This window comes from Pseudophryne corroboree, chromosome 9, assembly GCF_028390025.1.
Source record: "Pseudophryne corroboree isolate aPseCor3 chromosome 9, aPseCor3.hap2, whole genome shotgun sequence".
Classification (NCBI taxonomy): domain Eukaryota; kingdom Metazoa; phylum Chordata; class Amphibia; order Anura; family Myobatrachidae; genus Pseudophryne; species Pseudophryne corroboree.
Window position 1 is genome coordinate 294,944,510 of NC_086452.1, and position 18,298 is coordinate 294,962,807.

Consider the following 18,298-nt stretch of genomic DNA (forward strand, 5'->3'; position numbering starts at 1 on the left):
GGGGCTTGGTTAGTAAATAAATAAATAGATTCAGTTTAGGTTGGGGAATAGAAGAGGTATTTCACACTGTGTAGAGTAGACTTTTAATTAAGTGCTAAATTCCTAGCTGAGGTCCGGATTCAGAGGTGGACATAATTCCCGCTGCGTCTTTGTACACAGTGGATCTGAGAAGATATACAGTACTATTGCCCCAACCACCTGGATTTGTATTGAGACACCCATTGCCGGTGTCTCAGATCCACCGCTTGCATACAAAAACACACCATCGGACCTCTGAGTAGCCACCCCCCCCCCCATTACCTTACACAAATATGTCACTGTCTGTCAATCACTCTGCATCCTAATTGTTATGATTCTGATACTCAGGTCAGGGGTGATCTTATACGGTAGGACCTGAATACCAGAACGTAATGCTGGGAAAGGGGAATGGAAAGGGAATAGCCCCTGGCACCCTATCTCCGTTGTCTCGCCCGTGCTGTCAGTACACTCTTGCGAGACTATGGTTGCTTTGGCCCATGGCAGCCGCGTTTGAAGGGCGGATTACGTCTGCCCAACTCCGATGCCCCCTCAGGTCTTAATGAGAGACAAAGAGTGAACCGAGACAGGGTGATAACAAGGGACCCTCTAACTGAACAACAAAGCCAGGGGCTACTAACAAAGCTGAAACTAAAGTATGCGCGGATTTCCGCCAGGAAAAAGAACAACAAAGGAAACGCTGTCCACACGCCGACACAATACTTTTGTGTATCGGCGGTGACAGCATAAGCAGAACCCTCTGCAAAACACCAGTGACAGATATAACCAAGGAATACAGCGGCCTAGGCCGACGGACGCGGCAGAGCCGCTACTCACGGAACCGCTACAAATACTGGCAAACGGACAGGAACCCCCAACGCTGCCGACTCAGACTCTCAGAACTGGAGGACAGGCAGAATCCCAAACGACAGACCGGTGGACACCAAGAAGCCAGAAACTCGACCAGGCATAGGCAAAGCCACAGGACTTCTGGACAGGAACGCTTCACGGCAGGACACGGGATCAGACACAGGAATCGACACAGGGACTGACACAGGAATCGACACAGGAAGCAGCTAGACAGACACTGCTAGACTGGAGCTCAGGAACTGGCAGGAACAAGCTCAGAACTCAAGCAGACTGGAAACTTAGAAATATCACCAGCGTCTGTGAATTGCACTCAGCCAGCATATAACAGAGAGGCCTAATTAATTATGTCATGCAGCTGCCCTGTTGCATGACTCCAAACTGACAAGATGCAATTAGCAGCCAGGTGAGGCTGAACACATGGGAACAGACTGCAATTACACAGACTGACCACTGACAGCAAACAATAATCCTCTAAACCAGAGCAAAGGGAAATCCTGGCCTGCAAGAGAACTATAAGAACTATAAACATAAAATAGGAATGAACCACTACCTGTGGTTCATAACAGTATCCTCTCCTTAAGGGAGAGCTCCGAGCACCCCATGACACCCACGGGGAACATAAACAGAAGTATAACATAAAATACCTAACCGACATGCAAAACAGGAATGAGCCACAGCTGTGGCTAATAACAGTACCCCCCCCCTTGAGGAGGGGTCAAAGGACCCCAAAATACAGACTATTTAAAACAAGGGATACAAAAAAAACCTGACACACTGGTCTAACAGACAAGAAAACAGAAACAAGCTGTAACAACAGCTTGTAACAGTGCCCTCCCCTTGACGGTGGCCACTGGACACAAGACAAGGAAAAAAAATCTTATTTATTTTTTTTATCAAGGCAAGAGTCAAAAATTATTTCTTTTTCTTCTTCTTCTTCTTTTTTTTACAAAGCTCTTTAGGTCTGACCAAGGTAATTCCCCAAACATTGTCTGAACTGATGGTACCACCCAGCAAGGCTGCGTTCAAATCAGAGATAGGTTTCTTACCCTTGGGAGCTGAACTTTCAGGCAAAGTACTCCTATTAGAAGAAGAAGACAGAAAAGCACATCCTGCAGTCAAAACAACGGGCTGAGACTCTTGTGCAGAGTTTACAGTATTTGGTGGACTCTCAGCAGACAAGATAGGTGACTTAGAGGAACCTGAACCAATTTCTTTGGAACCATATCTTTTAATAATTGCATCACTGAATGCTGGGGGATCCTGAAGAATGGGATCTTCAGCTTTCATTAGGCTGGTCGCCCACTCAAAAGGCTCTCCTCTAAAAGAATAAATCAGATAGAGCACAAGGTTCTCTGAAGTGATGCCCAGAAATGGTCTAGACAACATAATAATGTAATAGTGTTTGTAAAGCACCAGAAATTGGGCTAAGTCCCCATCAAAGATTATAGATGTTGAGATATCAACAGAGTCAGGATCTGCTTCATTCCCATCTGACTGACTAGAGTGCTTTGCTAGGACCTGGTCACTATTGACCTTACTCGAGGCTGAGACTTTCTGAACCCCACCCGGGGCAGTGACTTTCTGAACCCCACCCGTGGCAGTGACTTTCTGAACCCCACCCGGGGCAGTGACTTTCTGAACCCCACCCGGGGCAGTGACTTTCTGAACCCCACCCGAGGCAGTGACTTTCTGAACCCCATCCGGGGCAGTGGCCTTCGGGAACCCCGCTGGGGCAGTGGCCTCCGGGAACCCCGTTGGGGCAGTGGCCTCCGGGAACCCCGCTGGGGCAGTGGCCTCCGGGAACCCCACTGGGGCAGTGGCCTCCGGGAACCCCACTGGGGCAGTGGCCTCCGGGAACCCCGCTGGGGTCAGCACCTCGGATTCTTTTACTGGGACCGAGCCGTCGGCCTCCCCCACTGGGACCGAGCCATCGGCCTCCCTCACTGGGACCGAGCCATAGGCCTCCCTCTCTGAGTCGATAATTATCGAAACTTCTCCTGGGACTATGACTTCCGGGACTTTTGCTGAAGCTATAACCTTCGGAACCTCCACAAATGCTATGTCTCTTAAGTTCTTTCCTGGGGAAGCGACCTCTAGACCCTTCTTTGAGGCTGCGTCTCTCGAGACCCCACTTGGGGATATTACTTCAAAGATCCCTTCTGGGGTTTTGCTTCTCGAGTTCCCTTCTAGAACTATGGTTTTTGATACCCTTTCTGGGGTTGCGCTCTTCAAGTCCCTACCTGGGGTAACAGCTTCTGAGACCCCTTCTGGTATGGAAACCTGAGCTATAATATTTGATGTCCCTCTATAAGCTAGAGCATCGGGTACCGCTCCAGCGCTCTGGGCATCGGGTACCGTTCCAGCACTCTGGGCATCGGGCACCGCTCCAGCACTCTGGGCATCGGCACCGCTCCAGCACTCTGGGCATCGGGTACCGCACCAAGATCCTGAGCATCGGGCACCTCTCCTGGACCCTGGGCAAAAGGCACCACTCCAGGACCCTGGGCAACGGGCACCACTCCAGGACCCTGGGCAACGGGCACCACTCCAGGACCCTGGGCAACGGGCACTACTCCAGGACCCTGGGCAACGGGCACCACTCCAGGACCCTGGGCAACGGGCACCACTCCAGGACCCTGGGCAACGGGCACCACTCCAGGAACCTGGGCAACGGGCACCACTCCAGGAACCTGGGCAACTGGCACCACTCCAGGAACCTGGGCAACTGGCACCACTCCAGGAACCTGGGCATCAGGCACCACTCCAGGGGCTTGCAACTCTGCTTCAACAGGAACCTCAAGAGAGGAGAGAAACATTCTCTTTTTATTCCTGAATCTATAATAAGGCTCCCTTGCCCAAGGACCCCAATTATAGGACAGAGAGCTTTTTTGTGTGGGTTGTGTAACAAGTACCTCTGCCACAGTAGAGACAGGAGTAGGTCTTGTATCCTGACTCAACTTGGCCAGAGGGCAAGACTCGTCACCACACTTTGGCTTGCGCAACTCACAGGTCTGCAGATAGTGGCCTAAACCCCCACAATATAGGCATAAGTTTAAGTTTCTGCGACGCAGACGCTCCTCTTCTGAGAGCCTGGGCCGCAGAAAACTTTTAAACCTTTTCTCTTCAATTAAACCAGAGGATTCTCTTGTCACCATACTGTAAACAAGAGTCTCTTTAGAGATAGATGTACTCTCAACGACTTCTGGCAAGATGAGCAAGATTTTAGTCAGAAGGTTTTGCAGTTGCTTTAAGGATTGCTGCAAAACTTCTAGTCGCTCAGGTTTCAAAGCACTGAAAGCAGAGTTCAGGGCTGAGAGAGATGCCTGCAGGGCTTGCATAGTAGACATAGGAGGATTTAAAACTAGACAAGGCAAGACTAGACAAGGCAAGACTAGACAAGGCAAGACTGAATTTTTAAACTAGACAAAACAAGACTGGATTTTTTTTTTTTTTTTTCAACACCGGACTGGATTTTTTTAAACACCGGACTGGATTTTTTTAAACACCGGACTGGATTCTAAACACCGGACTGGATTCTAAACACCGGACTGGACCAAAAAAGAAAAGTTTTATTTCTTTTTTGTGGTATGGCTGGTGATAATGTTATGATTCTGATACTCAGGTCAGGGGTGATCTTATACGGTAGGACCTGAATACCAGAACGTAATGCTGGGAAAGGGGAATGGAAAGGGAATAGCCCCTGGCACCCTATCTCCGTTGTCTCGCCAGTGCTGTCAGTACACTCTTGCGAGACTATGGTTGCTTGGGCCCATGGCAGCAGCGTTTGAAGGGCGGATTACGTCTGCCCAACTCCGATGCCCCCTCAGGTCTTAATGAGAGACAAAGAGTGAACCGAGACAGGGTGATAACAAGGGGCCCTCTAACTGAACAACAAAGCCAGGGGCTACTAACAAAGCTGAAACTAAAGTATGCGCGGATTTCCGCCAGGGAAAAGAACAACAAAGGAAACGCTGTCCACACGCCGACACAATACTTTTGTGTATCGGCGGTGACAGCATAAGCAGAACCCTCTGCAAAACACCAGTGACAGATATAACCAAGGAATACAGCGGCATAGGCCGACGGACGCGGCAGAGCCGCTACTCACGGAACCGGTACAAATACTGGCAAACGGACAGGAACCCCCAACGCTGCCGACACAGACTCTCAGAACTGGAGGACAGGCAGAATCCCAAACGACAGACCGGTGGACACCAAGAAGCCAGAAACTCGACCAGGCATAGGCAAAGCCACAGGACTTCTGGACAGGAACGCTTCACGACAGGACACGGGATCAGACACAGGAATCGACACAGGGACTGACACAGGAAGCAGCTAGACAGACACTGCTAGACTGGAGCTCAGGAACTGGCAGGAACAAGCTCAGAACTCAAGCAGACTGGAAACTTAGAAATATCACCAGCGTCTGTGAATTGCACTCAGCCAGCATATAACAGAGAGGCCTAATTAATTATGTCATGCAGCTGCCCTGTTGCATGACTCCAAACTGACAAGATGCAATTAGCAGCCAGGTGAGGCTGAACACATGGGAACAGACTGCAATTACACAGACTGACACTGACAGCAAACAATAATCCTCTAAACTAGAGCAAAGGGAAATCCTGGCCTGCAAGAGAACTATAAACATAAAATAGGAATGAACCACTACCTGTGGTTCATAACAGTATCCTCTCCTTAAGGGAGAGCTCCAAGCACCCCATGACACCCACGGGGAACATAAACAGAAGTATAACATAAAATACCTAACCGATATGCAAAACATGAATGAGCCACAGCCGTGGCTCATAACACTAATCCACACTATGACTGCCATCACAAGATCATTGCGGCACATGTGCAGTGCAACTCTGACACGTGCACAATACACAAAACATTGGCCAATTTTACAAGCCGTCAGCATTGCATGCAACTCTGGATCAGTCCCTGAGACTCTATGGGGTCTGTTTTATAACACAAAAGAACATTGGCACACCATCAATGGTTTGATTTTTTTAGCAAGAATAAAAACGTCAGATTTACTATGTGGCCGATTTACAATCTGACAAAAAAGCCGACGACAAACCTGCCAAAATAATACACCTACCTCTTGCAGGCGAGTTGGTGTCAAGCACTGCACGGATCATTATAATTTGTGTATTCTTTGTTGTTGAAGAAATTATTAAAAAGTGTCAATAATAACAAACTGGCATGGGGTCCACTCTCATAACATTAACCAGCTATTGTCCTCTGAGCCTAAGCTAGTATTAAATAATAGGTGTGAAAAAGTGTGTGGGGTCCCCCCTATTTTCCAATTGCCAGCATAGGTTCCCAGAACCAACATACACATTTCTCACTAGCAGCCTAGGCTCAGAGGACCGGGGCTTGTCAAAAATATCAGTTTTTTTTACAACAATTAAGTCTCGACAGATCATAGTTATTTGTGCATTGCTTTAAATCCACCACATATTGGTGGTCATTCCGAGTTGTTCGCTTGCTAGCTGCTTTTAGCAGCATTGCACACGCTAGGCCGCCGCCCTCTGGGAGTGTATCTTAGCTTAGCAGAATAGCGAACGAAAGAGTAGCAAAACTGCTACTAAATTTTTTCTTGTAGTTTCTGAGTAGCTCCAGACCTACTCCTAGATTGCGATTAGCTCAGTCCGTTTAGTTCCTGGTTTGACATCACAAACACGCACTGCGTTCGGCCAGCCACTCCCCTGTTTCTCCAGGCACTCCCGTGTTTTTCCCTGACACGCCTGTGTTTTTTAGCACACTCCCGGAAAACGCTTAGTTACCACCCAGAAACGCCCCTTTCCTGTCAATCATTCACCGATCAGCAGTGCGACTGAAAAGCGCCGCACGAACACCAGCAAATCTACTAAGTTTTTAGTTAAATAACTAAGCACATGCGCGCTGCGTACCATGCGCATTTAGCAACAAATCGCAGCATATCGAAAATCGGCAACGAGCGAACAACTCGGAATGACCACCATTGACAGTAGATTCTCGTCAGATTTACAGCGGGATAAGTGCAAAAAATCCGGTACTGACGTCAGATTAACAATGACAGTCAAAACCGATGCATAGTAAATACGGTTGTTGTTTTTTAAACTGTAATCCGCCATTTATCCTTGTCTGTTTGGAATTTACAGTAAACCTGTAAATTTACCCCTATGGCCCTGTGCATGTGAAATACTCAAGAAAGGAGTGGGAGCAAAATTGAGGATAGAGTCAAGGATAATCCCAAGAAAGCTAATCTAATTACTTATGCTTGTAACCACAGTATCATATTGTGCTTAAGGTCACTTTTATTTTTTGACTTGTCCATACCCCTTTAAATAACATACACACAATGAACAGAGAGGCGCAGATAGTAGGCACATAAGCGCTATCTCTTTATGCTGCCCTGTGGTAGGACGATCAGATCACCCTGGGATCTGAAGTCTGAGAATGGGAATGTATGGAATGTGATACCACACAGGTGCTAGGAGTTCCTAAACAAATGCATTCAGCTTATAATGGATTTATTTTACACAAAACAATGAAACATAATCAACAAACATTATAACATTAAATGGATGAAGGTGCAGGTATAATAAGGACTGGTCACTTGTCTTGAGGAAGAGCCAAAGAGGGCTCGAAATGCGTTGGTAGCAGTGACCCAGGACTGAGAAGGAACTTCCTATCCGTCAACTAAGCTTTGGAGCCCGGCCGAGGTAATTATCTGGAAAGCACTCTGCAAACACCAGCAGCTCCTCTCTTTATTACCGGGTAAGAATACCCCACCTATCTTATGGAACTATAGAACATTTGCGACCCACACCAGTCCTTATTATACCTGCACCTTCATCCATTTAATGTTATAATGTTTGTTGATTATGTTTCATTGGGCGGGATTCAATTCTTTTCACCCCTTTCCACACTCGTTCTGTTTCTGCCCTCAGGGGCGTGGTATCATTATTTCAGCTCGCTACGTCCGAAGTAGCGAGGCACCCAACCCTTTACACAGCTAAACCTGATTACTATGGGCGCAATATGCGCGATAACGGAGATCATTTTAGAAAGGAAATTGGGCATGATATATCATTTGAATCTCACCCATTGTTTTGTGTAAAATAAATCCTTTATAAGCTGAATGCATTTGTTTGGGAACTCCTAGTGCCTGTGTGGTATCACGTTCCATCCATCAACATACACACAATATCTGATGGTAACTTGCTACCTTCTTTAAATACTGTAGCATATGCTTCCTGATACTGTTTACCATTAAGTTATCAATTTGATTTTAAAGTTAATAAAGGGCACTGGGGGTGTGTATAAATGATATCAGTATGAGATCCCGGCGGTCAGGAGACCGCCGCCGGAAACCTGGTTGCGAGTGCAGCATGTCCCCTCGCGGGCTCGCTGCGCTCATCGCGCTTCTAGCCCGGTGGTGATCTTCGGTCGCCACAGGGTTCTATTCTCCCTCGGGTGATGGTATGGACCACCACCCAAGTGTGGGAACCAGCCAGCGGTCGGGAGTCCGACCACCGGTATTTCAGCTGGTGTCAGGATTCTGGCATCGGTATCATGAACGCCGGGAACCCAACCGGCGGTCAATTGACTGCTCCCTTATAAACTATATTTTTCAGGGAAATAAAATGTTTTGCATACAGATAGGTGAATTCAATTATTTAAATAATTGAGTATGAGCCTGATTCAGCACAGGACACTGTTTTTAAAATGCCCACGCAGATTCTTGATTATTTGGAATGTGTGCAGACGCACAACCCATTCTGCGCATGTGCAGAACAGGTCCTGAGTGATCATACGCAGTCCCCCTTTAGGGGCTTTGCGGGGATGGACGGCGTTTCCGGAAGTGGCAAGGCCAGGGTCTGGGTCTTTGGACATAAACTTCCTGGCATCGCAAGATGCCCTGCGACGGCCAGTCTAGGTGAGCTTGCTCAGTTGTCCATCTGCGGGAAACATCAATGTTGATCTCAGGCTGTGACCTCAGTCGCAACGCTGGGATCGCAAGTGCAGCGAGGAACTGTCTGACACTTCCTTTTGCATTTTCAGTGAACGGATTTGCAAAGCCACTTCTTCTGAATCATGCCCATTGTCTTTTTTTTCTGGCTCCTTCAGGACTGCCCCAACCATGGCTTTAAACCAGGTATGAAGCTGGAAGCTGTGGATTTGATGGAACCCCGCCTCGTTTGTGTAGCCACAGTGAAACGTGTGGTGCAGCGACTTCTTAGGATACATTTCGACGGCTGGGATGATGAGTATGACCAGTGGGTGGACATTGAATCCCCTGACATCTACCCAGTAGGTTGGTGTGAATTGACAGGGTACCAGCTTCAACCACCTGTTGATGAAGGTAATGTTTTGCATAACACTGTACACTTTAAATGTATATTCAAGTCTCAGAAATGTAATTTATCTGTTTTTCTATCTACACTAGCTTATACTGTATGTCTGAGTATGTGTGCAATCATATCTGCTGCATCTAGGGCCTAATTCAGACCTGGTTGCACGCAGGCTGTTTTTTGCACTGCTGCGACCACTTAATCGCTGCTTACAGGGGAGAGGGCAATCGCTGTGCATGGCTGCGAACGACTGTGCAGTGAGCTGCACAAACAAAAGTCACTGCGACGATCCGGGATGTTGCTGGTGTCAGGAACCCTCCCTGGAAACGGCCGGCCACGCCTGCGTTTTTCCGGACACTCCCAGAAAATGGTGAGTTGCCGCCCACGAGCACCTTCTGCCTGTCAATCTTCTTGTGATCGCCGGTGCGATCACTTTCTTCGTAAGATTTGTTGCTGCCCGGCGACTGCCGTAGACGGCGGCCGACGCGCCTGCGAATTGCGGGTCACACGCATGCGCAGTTCAGACCTGATTGCACGGCTGCGGAAAAATGCAGCGTGCGATTGAGTCTGAATAACCCCCTTAGTTAAGGCATTTATCCTGCCCTATGTTTAAAAATTCAATAAAATGATATCTTAAGAGAACATTACACAAGTCTGGAACACAGACCAAGACATTTAACATACAGTAAGAACAGAATGTGTGCTGGGTCTCGTGTTTTGGTTCTAATTTCATCATCATGTTTTAGGTTTGTAAAACCACCCTTAAGTGTTTTTGTTCAGAATTCGAATTTTAAATCTGAATCTTGTGTTTTTGATTTGTTGAAAAGGGATAAAAACAGCTAAAATCAAGTCATTTTTGCAATCCAAAATTTGTATTTAAAATCTGAATTCCGAACCGTGGGAAGATCCGAATCGGGTCTCTGTTCAGAACGGATCTATTCAGGAGGTCCAAACTGGGTTTGAACCGCACTTTTATAATTAAGCAGATCTAATATTACATATCTTTTTCTCACCACTACACCTATGCCTTATGATTAAAAAAAACAGCCTATTTGGACATCATATTGTCTGTTGGCTGATATTATATTGTACTTATCTAAATAGCACTACACACACACAAACCAGTATAGCACAAATAAATCAGAATAAACCATGCATCCCTTCTCCACATCATTTTAAACATTAGAAATGGTTTCACTATTGCTTACAATCATACTGTAGCAAACAATATTTGCTGCATTTCTGCATCCTGTACATAAACAAAAAAATACAACCTTACGGATCATTTTGATTTGAACATGTCTCAAATTAAGCCCTACTCAAAATAAGCTACATTTCTCTAACGTCCTAAGTGGATGCTGGGGACTCCGTAAGGACCATGGGGAATAGCGGCTCCGCAGGAGACTGGGCACATCTAAAGAAAGCTTTAGGACTAACTGGTGTGCACTGGCTCCTCCCCCTATGACCCTCCTCCAAGCCTCAGTTAGATTTCTGTGCCCGACGAGAAGGGTGCACACTAGGGGCTCTCCTGAGCTTCTTAGTGAAAGTTTTAGTTTAGGTTTGTTATTTTCAGTGAGACCTGCTGGCAACAGGCTCACTGCATCGAGGGACTAAGGGGAGAAGAAGCGAACTCACCTGCGTGCAGAGTGGATTGGGCTTCTTGGCTACTGGACATTAGCTCCAGAGGGACGATCACAGGCCCAGCCTGGATGGGTCCCGGAGCCGCGCCGCCGGCCCCCTTACAGAGCCAGAAGAGCGAAGAGGTCCGGAAAAATCGGCGGCAGAAGACGTTCCTGTCTTCAATAAGGTAGCGCACAGCACTGCAGCTGTGCGCCATTGCTCTCAGCACACTTCATACTCCGGTCACTGAGGGTGCAGGGCGCTGGGGGGGGCGCCCTGAGACGCAATAAAACATGATAAAAATACCTTACATGGCAAAAAATACATCACATATAGCTCCTGGGCTATATGGATGCATTTAACCCCTGCCAGAATATACAGAAAAACGGGAGATAAGGCCGCCGAAAAGGGGGCGGAGCCTATCTCCTCAGCACACTGGCGCCATTTTCCCTCACAGCTCAGTTGGAGGGAAGCTCCCTGGCTCTTCCCTGCAGTCACTACACTACAGAAAGGGTTAAAAAAAGAGGGGGGCACTAATTAGGCGCAGTATTAAAACATACAGCAGCTATAAGGGGAAAAACACTTATATAAGGTTATCCCTGTATATATATATAGCGCTCTGGTGTGTGCTGGCATACTCTCCCTCTGTCTCCCCAAAGGGCTAGTGGGGTCCTGTCCTCTATCAGAGCATTCCCTGTGTGTGTGCTGTGTGTCGGTACGTTTGTGTCGACATGTATGAGGAGAAAAATGATGTGGAGACGGAGCAGAGTGTCTGTAACAGTGATGTCACCACCTAGGGGGTCGACACCTGAGTGGATGTACTGTTGAAAATTACGTGACAGTGTCAGCTCTATATAAAAAAACAGTGGTTGACATGAGACAGCCGGCTACTCAGCTTGTGCCTGTCCAGACGTCTCATAGGCCGTCAGGGGCTCTAAAGCGCCCGTTACCTCAGATGGCAGATACAGACGCCGACACGGATACTGACTCCTGTGTCGACGGTGAAGAGACAACCGTGATTTCCAGTAGGGCCACACGTTACATGATTGAGACAATGGAAAATGTTTTATACATTTCTGATAATACGAGTACCACCAAAAAGGGGTATTATGTTCGGTGAGGAAAAAACTACCTGTAGTTTTCCTGAATCTGAGAAATAAAATGAGGTGTGTGATGATGCGTGGTTTTCCCCCCGATAACAATTGATAATTTCTTAAAAAGTATTGGCTGTATACCCTTTCCCGCCAGAGGTTAGGGTGCGTTGGGAAACACCCCCTAGGGGGGATAAGGCGCTCACACGCTTGTAAGAACAAGGGCTCTACCCTCTCATGAGATGGCCGCCCTTAAGGATCCTGCTGATAGAAAGCAGGAGGGTATCCAAAAATGTATTCACACACATACTGGTGTTATACTGCGACCAGCAATCGCCTCAGCCTGGAGGTGCAGTGCTGGGTTGGCATGGTCGGATTCCCTGACTGGAAATATTGATATCCTAGATAAGGATAGTATATTATTGCCTATAGAGCATTTAAAAGATGCATTTCTATATATGCATGATGCACAGCGGAATATTTGCCGACTGGCATCAAGTATAAGTGCGTTGTCCAATTCTACCAGTAAAATGGTCAGGTGATGCGGATTCCAAACGGCATTTGGAAGTATTGCCTTTGAAAGGGGACATTTGGGGTCGGTCTTTTAGACCTGGTGGCCACGGCAACAACTGGGAAATCCACGTTTGTACCCCAGGTCGCCTCTCAAAATAAGACGCCGTATTATCAGGCGCAGTCCTTTGTTGGCAAGCGGACAAAAGGTTCCTCTTTTCTGCTCGTGACAGAGGGAGAGGAAAAAGGCTGAAGAGATTAGCCAGTTCCCAGGAACAGAAACCCTTTTCCGCCTCTGCCAAGCCCTCAGTATGACGCTAGGGCCTTACAAGCTCAGGCACGGTGGGGGCCCGTTCTCAATGAATTTCAGTGCGCAGTGGGCTCACTCGCAAGTAGACCCCTGGATCCTTCAGGTAATATCTCAAGGGTACATATTGGAATTCGAGACGTCTCCCCCTCGCCGTTTCCAAAAGTCGGCTTTACCGACGTCTCCCTCTGACAGGGAGGCAGTTTTGGAAGCCATTCACAAGCTGTATTCCCAGCAGGTGATAATCAAGGTACCCCTCCTGCAACAGGGAACGGGGTATTATTCCACACTATTGTGGTACCGAAGCCAGACGGCTCGGTGAGACCGATTCTAAATCTAAAATCTAAAATCTTTGAACACTTACATACAGAGGTTCAAATTCAAGATTGAGTCACTCAGAGCAGTGATTGCGAACCTGGAAGAAGGGGACTACATGATGTCTCGGGACATCAAGGATGCTTACCTTCATGTCAAAATTTACCCTTCTCACCAAGGGTACCTCAGGTTATGGTACTGTCACTATCAGTTCAGACGCTGCCGTAGGGATGGTCCACGGCACCCCGGGTCTTTACCAAGGTAATGGCCGAAATGATATCCCTTCGAAGGAAGGGAATTTTAGTTATCCCTTACTTGGACGATTCCCTGATAAGGGTAAGATCCAGGGAACAGTTGGAAGTCGATGTAGCACTATCTCAGGTAGTGTTGCGGCAGCACGATTGGATTCTCAATATTCCAAAATCGCAGCTGGTTTCCGACGACTTGTCTTCTGTTTCCTAGGGATGTTCCTGGACACAGTCCAGAAAAAAGGTGTTTCTCCCGGAAGGGAAAGCCAGGGAGTTATCCGAGCTAGTCAGGAACCTCCTAAAACCGAACCAAGTCTCAGTGCATCAATGCACAAGGGTTCTGGGTAAAAATGGTGGCTTCCTACGAAGCAATCCCATTCGTTAGATTCCACGCAAGAACTTTCCAGTGGAACCTACTGGACAAATGGTCCGGGTCGCATTTTCAGATGCATCAGCGGATAACCCTGTCACCAAGGACAAGGGTATCCATCCTGTGGTGGTTGCAGAGTGCTCATCTTCTAGAGGGCCGCAGATTCGGCATTCAGGACTGGGTCCTGGTGACCACGGATGCCAGCCTGCGAGGCTGGGGAGCAGTCACACAGGGAAGGAATATCCAGGGCTTAGGGTCAAGCCTGGATACATCACTTCACTTAAATATCCTGAAGCTAAGGGCCATTTACAATGCTCTAAGCTTAGCAAGACCTCTGCTTCAAGGTCAGCCGGTGTTGATCCAGTCGGACAACATCATGGCAGTCACCCACGTAAACAGACAGGGTGGCACAAGAAGCAGGAGGGCAATGGCAGAAGCTGCAGGGATTCTTCGCTGGGCGGAAAATCATGTGATAGCACTGTCAACAGTATTCATTCCGGGAGTGGACAACTGGGAAGCAGACTTCCTCAGCACGACCTCCACCCGGGAGAGTGGGGACTTCACCCAGAAGTCGTCCACATGATTAAAAAACTCGACAGGTATTGCGCCAGGTCAAGAGACCCTCAGGCAATAGTTGTAGACGCTCTGGTAACACCGTGGGTGTACCAGTCAGTGTATGTGTTCCCTCCTCTGCCTCTCATACCCAAGGTACTGAGATTGATAAGATGGAGAGGAGAAAGCACTATATTCGTGGCTCCGGATTGGCCAAGAAGGACTTGGTAACCGGAACTTCAAGAGATGCTCACGGAGGATCCGTGGCCTCTACCTCTAAGAAGGGACCTGCTCCAGCAAGGACCCTGTCTGTTCCAAGACTTACCGCGGCTGCGTTTGACGGCATGCCGGTTGAACACCGGATCCTGAAGGAAAAAAGGCATTCCGGATGAAGTCATCCATATCCTGATCTAAAGCCAGGAAGGATGTAACCGCAAAAACATTATCACCGCAATTGGCGAAAATATGTTGCGTAGTGCGAGGCCAGTAAGGCCCGACGGAGGAAATTCAACTGGGTCGATTCCTACATTTCCTGCAAACAGGAGTGTCTATGGGCCTGAAATTGGGGTCCATTAAGGTTCAGATTTCGGCCCTGTCAATTTTCTTCCAAAAAAGAACTAGCTTCAGTCCCTGAAGTTTAGACGTTTGTAAAAGGGGTACTGCATATACAGCCTCCTTTTGTGCCTCCAGTGGCAATTTGGGATCTCAATGTAGTTTGGGTTCCAAAAGTCACATTGGTTTGAACCACTTAAATCTGTGGAGTTAAAATATCTCACATGGAAAGTGGTCATGCCTGGCCTGGGCCAGGCGCGTGTCAGAATTGGCGGCTTTATCCTGTAAAAGCCCTTATCTGATTTTCCATTCGGACAGGGCGGAATTGAGGACTCGTCCTCAGTTTCTCCCTAAGGTGGTTCCAGCGTTTTCACCTGAACCAACCTATTGTGGTGCCTGCGGCTACTAGGGACTTGGAGGAATCCAAGTTGCTGGATGTTGTCAGGGCCCTGAAAATATGTTTCCAGGACGGCTGGAGTCAGGAAATCTGACTCGCTGTTTATCCTGTATGCACCCAACAAGCTGGGTGCTCCTGCTTCTAAGCAGAATATTGCTCGTTGGATTTGTAGTACAATTCAGCTTGCACATTCTGTGGCAGGCCTGCCACAGCTAAAATCTGTAAAAGCCCGTTCCACAAGGAAAGTGGGCTCATCTTGGGCGGCTGCCCGAGGGGTCTCGGCTTTACAACTTTGCCGAGCAGCTACTTGGTCAGGGGCAAACACGTTTGCTAAATTCTACAAATTTGATACCCTGGCTGAGGAGGACCTGGAGTTCTCTCATTCGGTGCTGCAGAGTCATCCGCACTCTCCCGCCCGTTTGGGAGCTTTGGTATAATCCCCATGGTCCTTACGGAGTCCCCAGCATCCACTTAGGACGTTAGAGAAAATAAGAATTTACTTACCGATAATTCTATTTCTCATAGTCCGTAGTGGATGCTGGGCGCCCATCCCAAGTGCGGATTGTCTGCAATACTTGTACATAGTTATTGTTACAAAAATCGGGTTATTATTGTTGGGAGCCATCTTTTCAGAGGCTCCTCTGTTATCATACTGTTAACTGGGTTCAGATCACAAGTTATACGGTGTGATTGGTGTGGCTGGTATGAGTCTTACCCGGGATTCAAAATCCTTCCTTATTGTGTACGCTCGTCCGGGCACAGTATCCTAACTGAGGCTTGGAGGAGGGTCATAGGGGGAGGAGCCAGTGCACACCAGTTAGTCCTAAAGCTTTCTTTAGATGTGCCCAGTCTCCTGCGGAGCCGCTATTCCCCATGGTCCTTACGGAGTCCCCAGCATCCACTACGGACTATGAGAAATAGAATTATCGGTAAGTAAATTCTTATTTTCTACTTTAGCACCTCATGTATACTTCAGCTAATTGTACATTTTATAATCAGAGCTGGATTAGGGCTTTGGGGGGTTGGGGGCACTTAAGACTGGTGGTCTCTAAAGAGCAACATTTTGGAAGCTGGGATCTTGTTCCGATACAGTCACATACATATTTACAGTCACTAACACACACACACACATACATACATACATACATACATACATACATACATACATACATACATACATACATATGGGGTGTGCACTGGGCCATTTTTATAAATATATATATATATATATATATATATATATATAGCTCCCAAATGGACTGGCACTCTCCTTACTGACGATATGGCCCTCGGTGCCTTCTGGAACAATAATGCAGAACTCCAAAAAAGGCAGCGGCACTCGAGGATTTGGTAAATAGAAGAAATTGTATTCAAAAACAATTACATGAAGCCGACGTTTCGGGGCTCACATGCCCCTTTGTCAAGGTGTGTAACAAGGATAAAGTGAACTCACGTACCTTATAACCCGAAGAAGCCCGCCAGTGCACAATGCGCGGCCGGAGACGTGCCGGGTCCGTCTTACTTCCGGTCGTGACGTAGTGACATCAATGCTGTCGCGTCGGTTGTGCTGGTAACCAAGACGCTACAGCTCAATGTGATGACGTGACAAGTGTAGCACCAATAGCGATCGTGTGTATGAGTGAACACAGGAGTTGTGGCCACATTGCCATGGAAACACTCCACCAATAGAGAGCATGAGAAAGCAAAACAGTGCTGAGCAGATAGTGATGCTGTAGGAATAACGGGGCCAGACAATCATGGATACTGGTTTCCCTGCGGCTCATATATATCATACGTGGCAGGGATCGGGAGACAAAATCCATGGCCCGCTGCTGTGACTGTCTCATGAACCTGATTCGACAGTCCCAGTGAAACAAATAAACGGGATTAGTACCCGTATCAGTAATACCCACGGCTAAAGGGGTATGGCCAGGGCCTGGATGGTATATACGCTTTGGGGTCCCCGTGGGATATAAAGGTTCCCGAACCAGTTACCATGGTGTCTGGTATGATCCCCTCTGTGAACATGCAGGGAGTCTGGGATGGCGGATACAAGATGTAGTGAGAACCGCCGGCAGGCTGTCATGGGAATGATGGGGGAAACCAGGGGAAGGGAAGGCGAGGGAATGAGAAGGGAGGGACAAAAGGGATGGAAGAAAGGGGACGGAAGGTCCTTGGAAAGGGAAAAGAAAAGGGCACGGGGCCCTCACACAGTCCATCGCAGGCTCAAATGAAGATGTTCCAGGAAAACTTCTCGTTCAGCCCCCCTGGACTGATGGTTCCTAATTCATAAATCCACTTGGACTCAATGTGGAGCAACTTGCGATCTCTGTCCCCACCTCGTATACATCGTGGTACGTGGTCTATGATCTGGTGTTTGATATCGTTCAGTGTATGACCCATGAGAGCAAAATGTCTTGCCACGGGCTGTTCAGAGGGCTTGCCCAGCAGTGCTTGCTTAATCGCGGACCTGTGGAGGGCCATCCTCTCCCTAAAGGTTCTGATGGATTTGCCCACGTACACCAGATGGCAGGGGCAGGTAAGAATGTATACAATGTGCGTGGTCGTACAGGTCACCACATGCCTTATTCTAAAGATTTTCTCCTTGTGGGGATGTTTGAAGGTAGACCCTACTATCATGTTGCTACATGTGGTGCATTTAGGGCACCTGTAGCACCCCGGTGCCTTGGTGAGAAAGTTGGATGTCCTTAGAGTCTCGTCCTGAAATCCCGTGATGTCCGAGTGCACTATAGTGTCCCTTATGCTCTTGCCTCTGGAGAAGCAAAGCATGGGACGTTTGTCTTTAAATGCTGGAAGTTTTCTGTCTGAGGCCACTATTGGCCATAAGGCCCTGGCTGCTCTCTGGATCACCGGGCTCGTGGTGCTGAAGGTATTAACAAATGGAATAACTGCTTTGGTTTTTCGCAACGCCGGTCTCAGTAAGGTTTCTCTAGGAATGTCCATGACTTCTTTCTTCTGCGCTTGCAATTTGTTGTGGTCATATCCTCGTTGGACAAACTTGTTCACCATGGTGTCTAGTTCTTGTTCCAGACTTGCTCTGGACAGGAGAAACCAAAAAGTTTGAACGACTTATGGATGATGCAAA

The 18,298-nt window shown here is 47.8% G+C and overlaps 1 protein-coding gene across 7 annotated transcripts in view; it reads left to right on the forward strand.

Annotated features, from left to right (window-relative positions):
• Nucleotides 1-18,298, forward strand: part of L3MBTL2 (L3MBTL histone methyl-lysine binding protein 2) — a 772,791-nt gene that overhangs the window by 656,446 nt on the left and 98,047 nt on the right. For all 7 annotated transcript variants that reach the window (XM_063940374.1, XM_063940377.1, XM_063940380.1 and 4 more), the window contains one exon: nt 9,007-9,241. In XM_063940374.1, coding sequence (XP_063796444.1) covers nt 9,007-9,241 — 235 coding nt within the window. The remainder of the gene's footprint in view (nt 1-9,006; nt 9,242-18,298) is intronic.